At 35.5% G+C, this 19,314-nt stretch overlaps 1 protein-coding gene across 6 annotated transcripts in view; it reads left to right on the top strand.

Annotated features, from left to right (window-relative positions):
- The window catches only part of DPYD (dihydropyrimidine dehydrogenase), an 851,840-nt gene that overhangs the window by 363,798 nt on the left and 468,728 nt on the right, over positions 1–19,314 (top strand). For all 6 annotated transcript variants that reach the window (XM_032248001.1, XM_032248002.1, XM_032248005.1 and 3 more), the window contains one exon: positions 15,588–15,798. In XM_032248001.1, coding sequence (XP_032103892.1) covers positions 15,588–15,798 — 211 coding nt within the window. The remainder of the gene's footprint in view (positions 1–15,587; positions 15,799–19,314) is intronic.

Genomic DNA, 19,314 nt, shown 5'->3' with positions numbered 1-19,314 from the left:
AATAGCATAAGAGAGGACAGAATGTGACAGATGAAGTGTTGTAGGCATTCATGAGACCTTTAGCTTTTGCTCTTATTGAAAGAGAAAAATCTCTGGACTGCCTTGAACAGAGAAGTGCCAAGTTCAGATTTAAATTTTCAAATGGCTACTCTGCTGATAATTGACTATAGTGGAGTGGGGTCAGAAGCAGAGAGGCTAGTCAGGGGCTAAGTAAAAGAGTGAACTATTAGTTAATATGAGTAGATTACAAGAAACAAAGGATCAGAGTAGAGGCATTGCACCTTAGAAGGCCAGAGCTCAGTTGCCTGAACCTTGATTAGCAAAGTTTTAAGAAGCAACAGATCTTTGAGATAATAGGTAACTTGCCTGCAGTAGAGCTTAGTAGAATTCAAGTGGACCTGGTCTTAATTAAAACTAGAAGAACAAATGTTTAAATGTTTGATTTTTTTCTATTATTAACTTACAGTTAACCAAAATTTTATATGATGCTAAAACTACTTGACCTTGATCTTCATGAGAAAAAGGGCCATGATCATCTCTCTGGGTCACTTTTACCTTCGCCCTGTTTAGCACATTGGGTGCTACCTATAAATGATTCAACAAATAATTGTGGAATGAATGTTTGCTCAAGGGAATCAGCACCCAAGGCTTTTTAGCATTACAGGAACTTATACCTTCCAAGTTAGATAAATGTTATAGCATTAGGCCTTTGAAAGTTAATCTCATAATTTTAGGAAAATTTTCTCAGAGAGATTCAGTAATAAATAAGTAGTGAATTATCAGATTATGCAAAGTTTTCAGGATTGGTTCACTTACCAGAGCCAATACCATGTAAGGATTGAGAACTTTTGGCATTCGTAGAGGTTTCAGTGTTAATCCTTTATGACCGTTGCTTGGTTTTGTATACATCAAAAGAGGAGCCAAAATATTGTAGTGCTAACACACATGGGAAGGTCAGGAGAGTAGAGGTCCAATATCATGTATCTACTTCAAGATACAGGTTTTGAAAGGGTTTGTCTAGGACATATTTTTTAGCCAATATAAAGAGTTTAATATTTGACCTAATTTTTTGGGTACTTGTCCCTTTCTCCTACGTCGTCTCGCCTGGTACAAACTTCAAACATATTTGGTTTCTTTAGAGTCAGTGAGGATTGAGGAACAGGGACATTTAGAGTTTTCCTCAAATATGTGTGTTGTTTAATGGTCATGGACTCTTGGGTGTAATTTAGGAATAACTTGGTTTGTCAGTTAGTAAAATACCTCATCATTAGTCATGTCAGCATGTATATGTTAAATGGTACAGCCTAATTCTTGTTCTTTGAGTGAGGAAAATATAAAACAAAATAAAGCTTTCTTATTCTTTAGTGGCAAATACGCATTTTGACAGATGCCAGTTGCATTTAACATGGTGTATTAGTCTATCTTCATACTGCTATAAAGAACTGCCTGAGACTGGGTAATTTATAAAGGAAAGAGGTTTAATTGACTCACAGTTCAGCATTGTTGGGGAGACCTCAGGAAACTTACAATCATGATGGAAAGCAAGTCACCTTCTTCACAAGGTGGCAGGAAGGAGAACTGCTGAGCAAAAAGGGAAGAGCCCCTTATATACAATTGTCAGATCTGTGAGAACTTATTTGCCATCATGAGAACATCATGGGGGAACTGCCCCCATGATTCTCTCTTGACAGGTAGGGATTATAGGGATTACAATTCAAGGTGAGAGTTGAGTGGGGACTCAAAGCCCAACTATATCCCATGGAATTGTTTGAGACTATATATAATATGTGGTTAGTATCCAAGAACTATATGTGTAGACCCAGGAATGTTTTAATCCGCAAAAGTAGGAGACATCATCCAATAGACTCTGTAGTGACAAGCACATCTCATTTCTCTAATGCAGAGGTTTTCAAACTTAAGGGTGCATTAAGTCACCTATAGGGCTTGTTAAACACAGATTGCTGGATCCTGCCCCAGAGTTTCTGTTCAGTAAGTCTAGGGTGGCCATGAGAATTTGCATTTTAACAAGTTTCCTGGTTATGCTGAGGTTGCTGGTCCACTGCTCTGATGTATCATCAACGTGCTTTCCAGCTGTCTAATTAGAGTCATGAACGGTGTGCTGTGTGCAGGCACTTTCCATCTTGGCTAAGAAGCATTAATGCTAAGGGATATAGGTTTGATGAAATGAAGATATGCGGGCATCATCAGCATATTGATGTAATTCTAATTCCAAATGTCTTTCCAGCTCCCTTGTGGCCTCACACACATGCTAAATAGGATGCTACTGACAAACTAGCACTTCTCAGCCATAGGTCCTTAGGGAAACCAGCCAATCACTCGGCACTATCCTCTAAGAAGATGGGGGAAAATCTGTTAATAATTCCCTCCAGTACTTTCTGCAAGCTTAAATAGGTGAGATTAAATTTCACAGGATAACAGAATCCCCCAAAATGCTGGTATTAAAAACTGTTGACAGATCAGATAGAACTGCAAGAATGCTTTAGGCAGTTGGGAATCCCTAAAAGAAGGCATGAAGGTCAGGACTCAACAGATCTGCTTGAGTTGATAAATTTAAAGGAGAAGATTAGGGAAGGACCTTATAGTTCTTATTAATTATTACTGAAAAACGTATGGTTTCAAAATTACCTTTAATAGCACAATCTTGCATGCAAAGTATATTTCAAGAATCTGTTCTTCACATATTGAATTTTCCAATAACAGTGAAATATGATTGATGTTTAATTCTGCTACATTTTTATGGGATCTCCATGCTACTCCCTGGGACCCCTTGGCTTCCATTTATTTGTTTGTCAAGATACTAACTGATTTAACTTGAATATGTCAGTTTTTAGGTATTTTAACTATTGAGAGGGTTAACTGTTTTGATAATTAATGAATTTTATTATTTTAATGAGAAAAATAATGACACCAGATTACCTAGTTTGTTTGTCAAAATTTTCTTCATCTGGTACTATAACTTTGAAATAGCACATCATGTAAAAGAATGTACCTTTTAGCTGAATTTTTCCATCACCACACAGCATACCCCATAACAGATCATTTTTGTGACATGACCTATAGGCCTCCTCTCAGATGTTTTTAATGTCAAATGACAGTGTTAAAGCTATGTCTGTAGATAGTTTGTCATCTATGTCTTGTGGCTAAACATGCATTTTCTACAAGTAACTGATGCTTTCTAGTTTTAATTATGAGAAATACGAACCTGGGACTATTTTTAGAAAATAGCCCCCATAAGCTGACAAATTTAATTGTATTCAGTAAGGGTTATGCTTGCAGCAGCTCTTCAACATTTGACACCTGCACATTATTTGAGTTGGTGTTCTTCATGGAAAGTAATCAGAGACATGTTGACATGATTGGCTATCTGAAGGTAGCTGAAAACAAACTCAGACAAAATCTCCCCTAGGCACAAAAAGCTAATTAATAGTAGTTAGGGGCTCCCCTGGTACTAAGATATTAAGTACACCTTTAAGACTTTATGATGACAGGGGGATGACACCTTCCAAGGATCTGTATGTGTTTATCTTTTTGAAAGTTGTGAAAATTCAGTGTAGTATGAGAAGGTAGAATGGAATAGTCATAAAGGAATTATAGTGGGAGCGCTTCGTTCTTGATTTACATGCCAGTCTGAGTAGGCCCATCTATAAAATTAGTGTTGTAATTATATGCTTCTTAAAGTTTTTTCCATTCCTTATTTTTTATTTTTAACATTCAGAGAAATATATATGAATGATGTGGAATCTGGACAGGAAGACTCTATTTCTTCGCAGAATGACAACTCTATACTGAACATTTCAGCAATATGTATAAATATTACACTTAAAACAAATTGCAATTAATGTATCCCCAGCCAATTGGTGAGGTAAAATCTATGATATTCAAGACATGAGCATAAAGAAACTGACAGGTGAAATTGTCAGAATTTTACAGTACATGTGATAATTCAGATGGTGAGTGGAAGAAAAAGAAGACTGCAAATAGGCCAGGAGCCAACAAAAGCTTGTGCCCATTTGAGATTATATATTTTAAAAGCATAACTATTTCCAAAATTCTGAGGGAGGTTGTTGGCTTATGTTGACCAGGAATATCTGTGGAGCTGAAAATTATATGCTTAAAAAAAATCTTTACTAATGTTCTTTCACATACATTATAGCTATTTATATAGATACATATATATAGTTATATTCCCATAGTTATATTCCCACAGATTCATTACAAGTGAACCTTTTCACGTGGTGTGTCACTGTCAGGCCTTATTTAATAATGACAAATTGTTATTACTCAACTAGTTTTTTCATTTTAATAGTTTTTAATGAAAGTTGTGTATAAGATTACTTTATTCCTGCACCATCTCTATCATTTCTTCCTTATGTTTGTCCTTTTCCCTTCCCACTTGGTGAGATTTGGCTTCAAGGATCTTCTGTGGGTTTTGTTCACTCCTAGCCTGGTAATAACCACCTTGCTAGGGCAATGCCCACACTAATAGTTGCCCAACTAGCCCAGTCTTTTTCTTCTGCACCTGTTCAATGTAGATGACATAATTCCTCCTTTAACCTTGGACTACTTTGCCAATTTGCTGAACTTTTTAGTGTCCTGACACAACGTGAACTTCATCATCCTTTCAGATGGGCATGGATCAAACATTGTACTTCTATCTCAGCTCTTTGGAAAGAGAGGAAGACATAATCATCCTGTGAACACGGGAAGGTGCATTGAAATATCTTTTTTTTTCGTTATTGCATTTTAGGTTTTGGGGTACATGTGAAGAGCATGCAATATTGTTGCATAGGTACACACATGGCAGTGTGATTTGCTGCCTTCCTCCCCATCACCTATGTCTGGTTCTTGCTTGCAGTCAAAAGTCATGAAGGAGTTGAACTCCTCTTTGGTCACTGCCTGGCAGTAGCTGAAAGTGGGAAGAGATCCGTATGCTCTACTTCATTCATTTTTAGACGAACATTAGAAGCCCCTTTCCATTTTAAAATACTCACCTCAGGTTTTCATATCTTCTTTTCTTGTCCTATAAATGAAACTATCAAAAATAATTTGTATAATTTATTAAATACACATTAGTCAATGTATTTGGTATTCGAAAGACAAAAATAAATGAAAAATACACATGAATTAATATAAAAATAAAGAATTGTCATTTTTTAAAAAAGAGATTTTTAAAAAGACTTTAAACACATGAACTCACCCTTCAAGATCTGCTCCAAATTTCATTTTCTCTTGAAGGCTTCCTTATTTCCATGACAGATTAATTTCTCTTCCCTGTGGGCTTTCATGGCCATGTATGCTTCCTGCTATTATAGAACTTATAACATAGGGTACTTATTACTTTATACTTATTTCACAAACTGAAATACAAGCTTCTTTATTGGATTGATGCATTCAACTTGGTTATGTCAATCCAATGTTAAAAATAGTCTGAAAAAAGTAAATTATTCCTAATTTTCAGTCTCTTAAAAGACAATGGAGAGCTAAGAAAATAAATAAATAAAAAGTCAGGCGCGGTGGCTCACACCTGTAATCCCAGAACTTTGGGAGGCCGAGGAGGACAGATCATGAGGTCAAGAGATCAAGACCATCCTGCCCAACATGGTGAAATCCTATCTCCACTAAAAATACAAAAAAGTAGTTGGGGGTAGTGGTGCGTGCTTATAATCCCAGCAACTCGGGAGCCTGAGGCAGGAGCATCCCTCGAATAGGGAGTCAAAGAAAAAAAAAAAAGAAAAAGAAAATATAAGCAAGTAATATATAAAAAGTAAAAATTAATAAAAATTACTAGAATTAGAGAGCATTAGCAGGTGGCGGAAAACAGAGGATCCTGGTTTGTAAAGAGTTTGTACATAAAAACATTTTAAGATTAAAGGAGGAACTACAAAGGCACCTAGTTACACAGAATGTAATTTATTCTGTGAGATATTCCAACAGCTGCCAGGAAGGCTTGACTCCAACAAAAGCTAACATGAAGAGTAAGTAATAAGAGCTAGCCAGGTTTAAGAAAATGTCATCAATCATAAATGAATAGAGTTGAAAAATACTCTTTTCTTGTTAAAAGAGATGTATTTGATGATAGTTGTGCCAAGGCATTTTTAAGCCTCTAAATTATTCCTTACATTGCATATCTGGGTTTTGCAGCACAACAGTGACACAATAAAATTAGTAAGGACTCAGTTAAGGATGACTATATTTATCCAATGTGTAGTACAACTTTCATTTGGAGAAATGCTTCTTTATGTTCAAGGTTCTTCAACTTTAAAAAACTTACAATGAAAACATTCTATTTATGAATGAAGCCTATAATACCATACCAGGTACTAAAAGAAGGAATGTTAATTTGTGGTCTCAGCAAACTTTTTTTGCCTAATTAAAAGAATAATTGCAGAATTTGCTTGTACAGTCCAGAGATTAACATATAAAAATTGTTCTGCATTTCACCACTCACCATAAATATGTATGTCAAAAATGCCTAAATATTTAAAAAACTGTTTAGTAAATTGAAGAATATCAGATCAAGTGTGAATGGACAGAGTTTGATGCCTCTTCTTTTGTCCTCCTCATGTCTTTGGTAACCTAGATAACTAGAACATTGGATTGTGAAATTCAGTTCATATGTGTTAGAAATATCACTCCGTATCAAACTTTAGTAATAATTTCAAGGATACAATTGAAAACAAACTGTCAGGTAAACAAGAAGTGCAGGACCACTGCCAACAGAGTTCCTCAGGTACTGTCTTGCTGCATTAGGATTTGCTCTAAAGCAGATTAACATGTGATCTCTAAGTCACGTAAGTAGCTCCATCACTTATACCAAAGAAAGTTGTTTCACTTATGAGACATCTAATTTATACTCAGATAGTTATATAACTTACATTACTCTTTTTTTTTTTTTTTTTTTAGACGAAATCTCACTCTGTCACCCAGGCTGGAGTGCAGTGATGTGATCTCGGCTCACTGCAACCTCTGCCTCCTGGGTGCAAGTGATTCTCCCTTCTCAGCCTCCCAAATAGCTGGGACTACAGGTACACACCACCACGCCCAGCTAATTCTTGTATTATTTAGTAGAGATGGGGTTTCACCACGTTGGCCATCATGGTCTTGATCTCTGGACCTTGTGATCTGCCCACCTCGGCCTCCCAAAGTGCTGGTATTACGGGCATGAGCCACTGAGCCCGGCCACTTATATTACTCTTTAATAGGGATCTATGCCCCTTAATTTCATGTTTCCAGGTTTGTTTACTGTATCAATCCTAAACTAACCGATATGCCATAGGCAAAAGCATTCCGTTGATAAGGACCCTTCCACTTATAAATGACAATAGTTTGTTTCCCAGTAGGATGTTTACAAAGAGCTTTAACCAAGCTGCTTTCCTTCTTTTCTTCTTGAGATAAACTCTTCTCTTTTCACATCCACTACTTCAAAGAGAGAGAATGGATTCCATACAGGAACTTCCTAGTAACTGTATCTTTCCAGTGATTAATTCATACTTTTTCTTCAAGATTTGCTATATAGCACCTTTTCCATGCTGCTCTTTCTTTTCTTTTCCTTCCTTCCTTCTCCTTCCTTCCATCCTTCCTTCCTTCCTTCCTCCCTCCCTCCCTCTTTCCTTCCTTCCTTCCTTCTTCCCTCCTTCTTCTCTCGTTCCCTCCCTCTTCCTCTTTCCCTCCCTCCATCCCTCCCTTCCTTCTTCCTCTTTCTCTCTTTCTTTCTTTCTTTCTTTCCTTCTTTCTTTCATTCTTTCTCTCTCTCTCTTTCTTTCTTTCTTTCTTTCTTTCTTTTCTTTTCTTTCTTTCTTTCTTTTTCTTTCTTTCTTTCTTTCTTTCTTTCTTTTTCTTTCTTTCTTTCTTTCTTTCTTTCTCTCTCTCTCTCTCTCTCTCTCTCTCTTTCTTTCTTTCTTTGTTTCTTTCTCCCTGTGTCTCTCTTTCTTTATTTCTCTCTTTTTTTTTTTCCTAGTATCTTTCTCTGTCACCAAGGCTGGAATGCAATGGTGTGATTATAGCTCATTACAACCTCAAACACATGGGCTCTAGAGATCCTCCCACCTCAGCCTTCCAAGTAGCTGGGACTACAGGCAGATGCCACCATACCTGGCTAATTTTTAAAAAGAATTTAGTAGGTTTCTCTATTTTACCCAGGCTAGTCTTGAACTCCTGGCCTTAACCAGTCCTCTCACCTAGACCTTCCAAAATGCTGAGATTATAGGCCTGAGTTATTGTGCCCAGCAGTGCTGCCCTTCCTTGATCTGTACTATTGTTTGGTGACATGCCCATTTATGTGCCATTCGAGTACGCTGTCTTTACACATAGCAAAGATTCTTTACTTGGCCAAATTTTAATCACGCTCCTGAAACTTCTCCAAGGCCCACATGTGTACTTCCCTGTAAAGTCCAGTTTTAGCAAGAACTCTTCCTTCTCAATATCTGATCATATTTTTATTACCCAAGTGAGAGTTAAACTCCAAATACAGAATGGGGTTTAGGAATTAATAGTCAAGGAATAGGTTGGGAGTCAGTAGATAAAATATTACTGAAAGGAAACATCAGGCATAAAGTTTAATTCTGTTGGCTAAATCAATCTAACAGATTCTTGCAGAAGACAGGCCAGTGTCAGACATCAGCTGGGTCATAGGGGAGGATGAGATACCTGATGAGATATTGAAGATTGTTAGATATCAAGGGTGAGGGATTTTGCTAAACTAACTTATCAGGGTTCTTGCTAAATCTGGATTTTACAAAAAAGTACACAAATAGCCCTAGGAAAAGGTTCAGAAACCTGACTAAAGTTTGGTCAAGCAAACAATGTTTGTCATGTATTATTACCTATAGATGCTGATTTTCTACATCTGTGAGATTTTTAAGGCAGAGATTATTTTACTTACAGCTCACAGCACTATTTTTGTACATAATATTTAATAAATAGTTAGATTGATGCATGGGTGATGCTCTTACCACATGGCTCTGAATATTTTGGTACATCCAATAATTTAACGGTGATGAAATGAGATAATATTTTCCAGGTTTATCACTGGCCAAAGGGGACTACTAAATAATTTTGCTTCTAAATAATATCTTTAGATTTTTGTGTTCATATAGAATAGATAAATGGTAATTACTATTAGAGGGTAATCTTTACAAAGAATGTTCCTTCATCATATTGTTTCTCAAACTTTGGCATATTAGAAGTTATTCCAGAATTTAATATATGCTGGTTTTGAGTTCTGCTCATTTTAGTTTATAACCTATTCTTACTTTGCCTATGTGCAATCTAAAAGTGAGTTGACATCATGCTTTTAATTATAGAAAATTAAGTTGTTTCATAATTTCTACAGTATGATGCCTGTAATATTAATCAGACAAAATCATCACATTACATAAAGTTAATCATTAAAATGATGATCATTATTGCATGCTTATGGCATGCTATTTTTATTTCACTCAGCATCAACCACATATCTTTTCTGAATATGGAAGTGAAAATCAAAGCTGGGAATTTTTTTTTAACTTTCCTCCTGCTGTGTAAAAAGAAAGTGACAAACCTGATTTGTCAAATACAAAAAAAAAAAAAAAAAGTGGACCCTTATAGTTGCTTACTACTTTATTGGTCGAGATGAGGAAAAGAGAGGTTTGCATGTTTGCTTGATATGTCAGTTGTCCCTCATTAGGACATGCTTCATCAAACAAATAAGTATATATGGGTGCCATGAAGAGAAGCATTCATACCCAGATTCAGAGTTACTGATTATTAATGATTATTGACAAACATTAGGTATTAAAAGGCACTAAAACTGATATCTGTGAGTTACTTGTCATAGAAGGCTGGTTAGTTTAAACAGGAACACTGTATATGGTTAGACCACTGGTCAGTTTGGTCCATGTTTTCTGATAGCAGCATAACTGACAACTGAAGAGAAACATCATTTGCTTTTGTATTTTAACCTTGCAACATAAGAGGATCTGGTCAGGTAGCATGTCTTCTGCTATGCCCTGTTACTTACATTGGGATGGGTGTTTAATAGCCATTCACTCTGTATACTACTAGTTGGTTGAACTTTCCTTAATTTTAATATCTTTCAGATTTCCATAATAGTTCATCATTTATTCTAGTAAATAAAACCTTATTTAAGGTCTACTGTGTGTCAATCATTTTGATAGACACAGACAGGGTTGTGACCAATCTTGATGCCCTGCCCTTCCATGAGGCATTCACTTGATGGCCTTTCATTGGCTTATTGGCTGGTTTATATTCTGGTTTCCTGGGTGTCCATCTTAATGTTCATTAGCTTATACTTATCAATTGTTGACTATTTTAATACCACTCTTGGACATAAGTGATAGCATGTCAAATAAGATATTCTTCCTTTGCTTAAAGAGTGTTGAGAAGGAGTTAACTACTGAACAAACAAGCTTATTTAAGTTGTATGTTAGTTTTTCAATTTTATATCTTAAGATAATATGTTCTGTGTATCTAATACTCACTTTGTGAAGTGTATCTAATATTCACTTTGTGATGCAGTACTTTTTTGTTCTAAACTTACCTTTTATCTGGATTCAAGATGTCTCTATTAAGTCATTTACAATATTGGGTTCATAAATCTGTCATGTGGTTCCTATATTTCATGATCTTTTAGTACCTGTAAATGTGCTTAGACTGGGAAGCTTGAGCCTCCTCTTCGCATGAAGAGACCTTTGTCCAGCCAAGCCCTTCATCTTCAACTCGATCTTTTCCTTTCCTACTTTGCTTTGTTTGAGGTTCAGCAACTAGACTCAAATAGTCTCATTCTTTCAAATAAACTGCAGTAGCTATTCTTGGACATAATGAAGACCACATAGGATTTACTTTCAGTCATATCCTAATTTCAGATAAGTTTTTTCATCCCTTAGTGTATTTTTGGCTTCTCTGAGCCTCAGTTTCTCCTCTGTAGGAAGAACATAATGCTTGTCCACACTGATGTTTTTCTTGATGAGGCCAGCAAGCAGCAGTGTGCCCAAGGCTGTATGCTAAATCTGTAAAATCATGATGATGCCCAATGCGGTGTTGGCTTTTTGCACCACAGCAGGGAGACAAAGTCGGATTGAAGCTAAATGCTTTTTTGTAACAACAAATATACAGGTGTCATAACATATTTTCTGTGTGAAGATTGAGTCACATGTAAAGCATTTTATGTATTTTCTGTATGAAGATTAAGTGAATGACATGTAAGCACTTAAAAGAATACTTTTAAGTATTATAAATACTTATTATTAGTTGTCTTGATTTACAGCCAGGCATGGTGGTTTACACCTGTAATCGCAGCACTTTGTGAAGCTGAGGTGGGCTAATCACTTGAGGTCAGGAGTTTGAGACCAACCTGGCCAATAGGATGATACCGCATCTCTACTAAAAATACAAAAATTAGCCAGGTGTGGTGGCAGGTGCCTGTAATTTCAGCTACTTCAGAGACAGAAGAATCACTTGAACCAGGGAGGTGGTGGCTGCAGTTAGCTGAGATTGTGCCATTGCCTTCCAGCCTGGGCAACTGGCAACAAAGCAAAACTCAATCTCAAAATAAGTACATACATACATAAAAAATAATAAAAATAATAAAACAATATTTATAACAAGACAAATAATAACATATTTGTTAAGATGAGAGCACTCCTTCAATGATTGGGACAGGCTCAAGATGGGAATAAAGATTTTATTACTTATAGTTCCTGAGGGGGTACACATTTTGCACAGAGGTGACACACACAGAGGTGAGGAATGCATGGAGAGAGAGAGAGAGAGAGAGAGAGAGAGAGAGAATGAATGAGACCTGCGGGCAGGCCATTGCCTATGGGTCCAGGGCAGGAGAGAGATGGGTGGGGGAGAGAGAGAAAAAGTAAGAGAGAGAGAGAGAGAGATAATGAGAATATGAGACCTGAGAGAGAGAGCGAGAATGAGAATATGAGACCTGCGGACCAGTGCCTTTATTTTTAATTCCAGGAGGTAAGAGAGGGAGGGAGGGAGGGAGGGAAAAAGAGAAATAGCGAGAGAGAGAGAGAGGCGCAGAGAGAGAGAGACAGAGAGAGAGAGAGAGACAGAGAGATAACCAGGGGTCCAGGTTTCGCATGGGGAATTTTAACAGGTTTGTTTAAAGCAAGCAGGCAGAAGTTCCAGGAGACCAAGCAGTGACTGAGAGGCAGTTACTGTGGTGTGTCTTCCCAGTCCATGCAGGGTGGAGGGTCACCAGGACCAGTCCAGCAGACTACATTTGCACGTTTCATAGGGAATTATAGGGCACATATCTTGATCCACCACACTGAAAAATGGGGGCGCTGCAGGGAGGTAGAGTGTAGAATTGGAAACTGTGTCAAGGGTGACTGAATCTTTCTTCTGGTATAACAAAGTCCAGCTTATATTTAAAATGGATGCCAAGGCAGCATAGAATTATAAGCATTCACTATACAAGTTTACCCCGTATTTTCATTGTCCTAATATTTCCCTACTTCCCAAGATAAATCTTAATATGATCTCACTTTCCCAATATTAATACTTTCCAAACAAATATATATATGCAAATGATATTTCTATTTTCCTTTAAACAATTTTCCCTTTCTTATGTAAAATGGAAAATCTAGCTATCAAATAGCAAAATAGCAGGAAGTGGTGTGATTTATGACTGCTGCTTGATAGTCTAATTCTACATGTATTAGTGAGAAGAAAATCTCTAAAGTTTCAAAAGCAAAAATGCAGAAAAATCTCTTTGGGGGCCAGTGTTCATGCCATCCCCAGTGCACTATCAGATAGTTGGTAAGAATGCTAGATATTTGAATACATGTTATCAAACCTTGTGCACATAGAAAATTATGATGTAAGATGAGGATATACCAAAGGCAGTTTTCTTTTATGTTCATAGCTATGTATGATTATACAATGTCCTCAAAAATCAAAACCATGGTGAGAACATTACTAAAAGATACTCGGGCATTCAATGATTGATCATCTTTATTTTAAATTCTTAGAAGTTTTTGATCTGTTAGTCATGTCTAATTTTTGTTTCCAAATGTAATGCCAAATTTGCCAAAAAGTATAAGAGATTATCTATATGCAATAACAGATACTATAGAAGCATTACTAGATAGCAAAGATAGAGCGGGACCAAACAGATCCTAAATCAATCTGTGAAACATATTCCCAATAGGTACAGCATAGTTCAGTGTTTCATTTCTGCCCTCCACAGAAAACAGTACTGTTATAGATACACATTGTATATTGATTTATTCAAACCATAAACATTTGGAGTTGTTATTCAATCAAGCGTGGCATTATCATTAAAATGTAGCGCCACTTGACATTTTGAAACACAATAAACTGGTTTATATTGATGAGCTATAAGGTGATGTGTGGCACAAATGTGACAAAAGTGATACAGAAAACATATTTTACATACCAGAATCATATTTATTTTGTAATTTGAATTATTCAAGGAATAGTTTGCCTTCCAGAAATCATACATTTTTATTTTGTAGAAAATTAAAGAGGAGTCTAAGGTTTGCTTTGTCCGATTACTAACCTTTGTTATTGGGCCACCTTTCTCTTGAAATCACAGTCTCATTTCTAAGTGATACTGAATAACTGAATAATGATTCAGATTAAAAAAAAAAAAGGGAATTTAGAAAATAGCAACTATGAATACATAGTCTTCTATATGCTAAGTTCTGCTTTAGGCATTTTACATTTTAGAATTATTTTAAGTAACACCACACATACCAATTAATGAGATGGTGTTCTCCCTATTTTATGTATAAGGAAACCATCACAAATAAGCAGCAGAGCAGATTTCAAATTTGATTCAATTCCACTTACCTCTAATCTTCCGGTCTGAGCAATGAGAAGTTGTATATCAACTGTTTTGTATATTTACCACCATAATATGCCACATGTTCATTATTTTTGATATTGCTAATTTCTTGATTTTTATAAGAAAAGGAAAATACTGTGTAATCATTGTGATGTGATTCTAATTTTTAAGCCTTTAATGACAATATTCAAAAAACATCGTAAATAAGACATAGATTGAATAGCTTCATACTAGTGTATAGTATAGATTAGTGTTTCCAAGCTATTTTATTCTTACCCCTTTAGTGTCTTAAAAATTTTTAATCCTTCTTGCTGTAATGTTAATACCATGGAAATATTGTATAACTGTTTATAAACTTTAGCTCTTTGAGCACACCCGACCATTATGATGTCTAAGGACTTTTTTCTTTCCTCCAATAATTAAATTTGCTCCCTGGTGCATTATTACTGTCCTTGAAAAATGCATCATAGAGACCAAATTCTGAGTCAGTCAGCTATCATCTATTAAGACAGTGGTTAACAAGGTATCATCTGTGCACTAGAGGCATAGCATCACCTTAGGAATTTTTTAGACATGCAAATCCTCAGGCCCCACCTAAACGTCCACACTTAGAAACTCTGAAAATAGACCTGTTCAGTCTGGTTTAATGAGCCTTCCAGGTGATTATGATGTATGCCACCAGTTCTGGATAGATTGTTGAAAGATGGGCCCATGGCTTGATTGCAGCATTGAGTTAATTACTTTATGTCTCAGTTTTTCCATCCTGACAAAGCCCAGACAACTCTTAGTTTGAAGCCTCATACACAAAACCTCAGTGGAAAAGCTACTCAGGGGTCCTGTTGAGAATTCACCTGGCTTTCAGAGGGAAGGAAAAGGATAAGACTGATCATCCCAAACCACTTCATTAGGACATTTTTGCATTTTTTTTAAAAAAGAAATACTCAGCATAGTACCTCTGATTACATTGAGAAAGGCCTGGATTTCTCCAAAAACAATGAATGGAAAAATAGGCAAATAAGTAAATATTGATATTCTGTCTCAATAAACATTCATTATGTATGTGAAAACAAACAGAAACAGGGGTATCCAAATTTTGTGGCAGAATTAATTATGTAACAAATGGGGAAGAACTGGGATCCATCAGGAAAACATGCTTGTTTCACTGTCTTGAATTTTTCATTTATAATATTTGCTTCTGTGGTTTTATAAAAGGAAGAAAAAAAATTTTTTTGTATTTCTTAGTTCTACAGAGCTTCTCTAGTCTTCTTCTCCTACCTACCATTCTAATCATGTACTTGCACAGATTGGCTCACCCACTTTATTGACTTTTTTCCAGCTTAGATGTATGCAGTCTGTTAATAAACAGAAGTATTTATTTTAATATGCAGCATGATTAAAAAAGAGAGCTTAATCTACAGAGTTGAAAACATAAGAATAATAGGCTACTATGGTGAAACCTCACAAACCACCAACTGTAGAACATGCAGTACTTAAAACTTGAGAAATATTCTATGATGCCATGATCTATAAACATCCACCTTACAACTCCAATTCAAGATTTCCTGAGTCAGTGATTTACAAAATGCAAATAACTGGTAACTGAAACTCAGATTTGGTGGAAGAAAAAGCTTAATATTGACTTAATATGATAAGGTTTAGCATGTATCATTCAATTAGAAATCAAATACTGTATGGAATAAGAATCATTTTCAAGTTTATTCTCTGTTCTGTTCTGTTTTAGATGGAACTTGCTAAGGAAGAAAAGTGTGAATTTCTGCCATTCCTGTCCCCACGGAAGGTTATAGTAAAAGGTGGGAGAATTGTTGCTATGCAATTTGTTCGGACAGAGCAAGATGAAACTGGAAAATGGAACGAAGATGAAGATCAGATGGTTCATCTGAAAGCCGACGTGGTCATCAGTGCCTTTGGCTCAGTTCTGAGTGATCCTAAAGGTACAGTGCTGGGAGCTGAAATATGTGATGCAATTGTCTGTTATTTTAGTGCCATAATGGTTTCTAGCTTTCAGGGAATTGGTTTTCACTTTATTTATTTACCTCTTCTAGTTAAGAAGTACAAACAATCTTGATTCAAAAAGCTTAGAAATGGTATTTAATGCTTATACAGAATTATTTTTAAAGTGGCAAGAATTAACGAGAACATTAATCTTTCTTTTAAGTTGATAACCAAAATACCTATGTTACCCTATAATGATATTTGCCTTGTTTCTTATGGAAGAATGGCTTTTCTTTTCACTTAGACTAAAGTGAGAAAATGAAACAGAGTAGTTGGAACAACCTGTCTTCAATGATTCAGACAAATTAAAATCTAATGAATGGCCAGAAATATAAATTGTGTTTATTACTATATTTATGCCAGATCATCACATCAGACGTCAGAATTGTCAAATTGGAAAGCTTAAATATCTGTCATTTCACCTGGATGGCATAAGTGAATATGCTGAGAAAAACAAAATGCTTTTTTAAAAGATAATGAGAGAAAGAAATGTTTTATATAACATTTCAACTGAATAACGATTCAATCAAGTAAGACTACTTTATCTTATACTTTTCCCACATACAGTGTTTTTGTGGGTCATTGCAGATGAAAGTTTACGTATCTAGGTATGTTCATTTTACAAATCCTTTTACCTTTTAATTCGAATTATTGAAATGACAGTTAACTCTTTTGTTTACTGTAGTGTTTTGCAAATATGTTTTTCTAGGTTAGAGATTCATTAAGAACGACCATACCAAAGTCTCCCTAAACCTAATGATTCCTGTCTGTGACTTGCTACTGTATTCATGCTAAAATTACATTTTTGTCTGAAATTGGAAGAGATATATACATGCAAATGTATATTTTCATGCCACAGATAAGTGAAAAATTCAACTAGTCATCAGGATATTTTATCTGCAGGACATCAAACATCTTGGTATTTGGAAACATCCAGATGTTTAATGTCATCAAGATAAATGTTTTCAAATAGCTAGATGGTAGCCTAAATTTGTCACTTTTTATCTAGACATTTAAGTGGTATGGAGACACAGAGTATGGTTCATTTATTTAACTGAATTCAGGCAGGAAAAAAGTTTTCAATATGAAAACTGCATTATATTATCTAAAAATCATATTCTTACTATTTAAATACTCGGTACATCACCAAAAATCAAGGAAAATGTTGAATCATGTTTAATTAGCAATTCTTTTGATCATTTTCCTATCCAAAAAGGTTTGCTTAACTATGAAACTTAATGTTTTATAATTGAGAATCCTAATATTAATGAAAATTATCTTTTCCTGAGCAAACCTAAACAGATTTGACTTAGAAAACAGCATTTGCAATCTCAGATGTGATTTTATAAGCTTCTCTTGTGTGTGGTTGTGTATGTGTGTGTCTGCGTGTGTGTGTGTGTGTGTATTTGTGTATACATCTATGAAGAATAAAAGACTTAAGTTAGCATATAAAATATGAAGAAGGAGAAAATTTTATCTACTCAAATTTGACTAGCTTATTTCAGAATTTTTGCATTTTATTCCAAACTTTACGGTGTATATTTCTTCTAGTACTTCACATATGCCACCGCTTATACATTTAAAGAAATCAACGAAAAAAATGTTTTTTCACTATGTTTTTTTTTCCATTTCTATTTGAAATAATAAACAGTCTGGAGAAATTATCCTTAAGTAGAATTACCAACTTTACCAGGAGTCTTCAATGTTTACATTACTAAGAAGTTATACTCCAAGTGAGGAGGAGCTGGCAGAACTGCAGTGTGAGATAGCATTCATTCCTGGACTCCCATCCAAATGTTTCCAATACTGTTTTTTTGGATGGAAAACATTAAAGAAAGGAGTCAAGGAAGCACTATTTGTTAGAATTCTATTAATAAGGTTTTACTCAATAGTATTTAAAATCTTAATAGTTTCAAAGTCAGAAAACTGACATGTGCAGACATACATGTAAAATACAGTGAAAAGCGTTTTTTTGGAAGCAAGTTGTCCATTTGGGTAAGAAGAGAAGATATTCATGTTAACCTTCTTCTACCATAAATTTTGTTTCATCCTAACACCTATGTGCTGTCCTTTATATGTGGTACCTAGTGATTATCACAAATTTGACACATTTTAATATATTCATCTTTTAAAATGTTAACTTCTCTTTCCACCCCTCCACTTTTCTCCTTTTCGGCCTCACTTTGCACAGACTCTAATGAGCTGCATGTTGAATGCAGTGCCATTTTTTCAGTCCTTATTCTATTTTCTACATCTTGTAATTGATAATATTAATGATTTCTGTTTGAAATGCTCTTCTCCTAGTCACTTAAACTTTCTGAGGCTCACAGAAAATCAAATACCACATGTTCTCACTTATAGGCTGGTGTTGAACAATGAGAACACATAGTCATAAGGAGGGGAGCATCACACACTGGGGTCTGTTGGAGGGAGACTAGGGGAGGGACAGCGGGGGTAGAGAGGTTGGGGAGGGATAACATGGGGAGAAATGCCAGATATAGGTGATGGGGGGTATGGAGGCAGTAAACCACATCACCATGTATGTACCTCTGCAGCAGTCCTTCATGATCTGCACTTGTACTGCAGAACCTAAAGTACAATTTAAAAAAGCGTTCTGAGGCTCAATTTCTTTATCTATTAAAAAATACAAGCATAATAATATCTTCTCTTTCTGACTCTCAGGACTATTGTCAGAATTAAGATGAAGTAATGTAAAGGACTTGGAAACAAAACCAGAATGCATTCTTGTTTGTGACATTCTGTTTCCTTGCTTCTTCTTTTAACTATTCCTTTCCAAGCCTATCACTGACCGCTTTTCTTCCTCCAGCTTTTTACTTTCAAAAGTTCAGAATTTGTTCATTTCCTCTCCTTAACATATTTATGAGTGAACTGTCTTGTTTATTCATTCATTCATCCATACTTATTTGCGTTCATTCCTCAAAATATATAAGTGAACTCGTGTGCTAGACAGTGGCTAGACTTACAGCAGGCACTATTTCCTATCTGTGTAAAAATAACTCTGAAATCTAGTTTTCCACTCCCCATTTCTCAGAAGACCTCCTTTCATCCTAAATTTTAGTTCATGCATGTGACAAACGTTTACTGAGTATCTAATGAAAATGAATGAGTCATTGCATGGATTTTTCAATTCCATAGACTAGGTGTGGAGGCAGATCTGTAATCAATAAATTTTATTTAAAAGTGAGGAATTTGTACATTAAGAGAGATTTGCATACAGCAAAAAAAGTTCACCTTATCAGAATCTTTTCTCAACTTCACTATTACAAATGGTACCATTAGTACTCCCCATAGCCAAAGTTCAAAATTTTACCCCAGTTCAAATTTCTAATTATAATTTTTATTAAATGTACCAATATTGTCTTATACTATTGTATAAAGCTTCCACTTCTTAACACATGAGAACATCAGCAAATGGCCTTCTATACATTCTGTGT

The sequence above is a fragment of the Sapajus apella genome, unplaced genomic scaffold (genome assembly GCF_009761245.1).
Source record: "Sapajus apella isolate SASKATOON/1434 unplaced genomic scaffold, GSC_monkey_1.0 scaffold64, whole genome shotgun sequence".
Classification (NCBI taxonomy): Eukaryota; Metazoa; Chordata; class Mammalia; order Primates; family Cebidae; genus Sapajus; species Sapajus apella.
The sequence above is the reverse complement of the archived record's forward strand: the minus strand, read 5'-3'. Positions and strand labels throughout refer to the sequence as shown.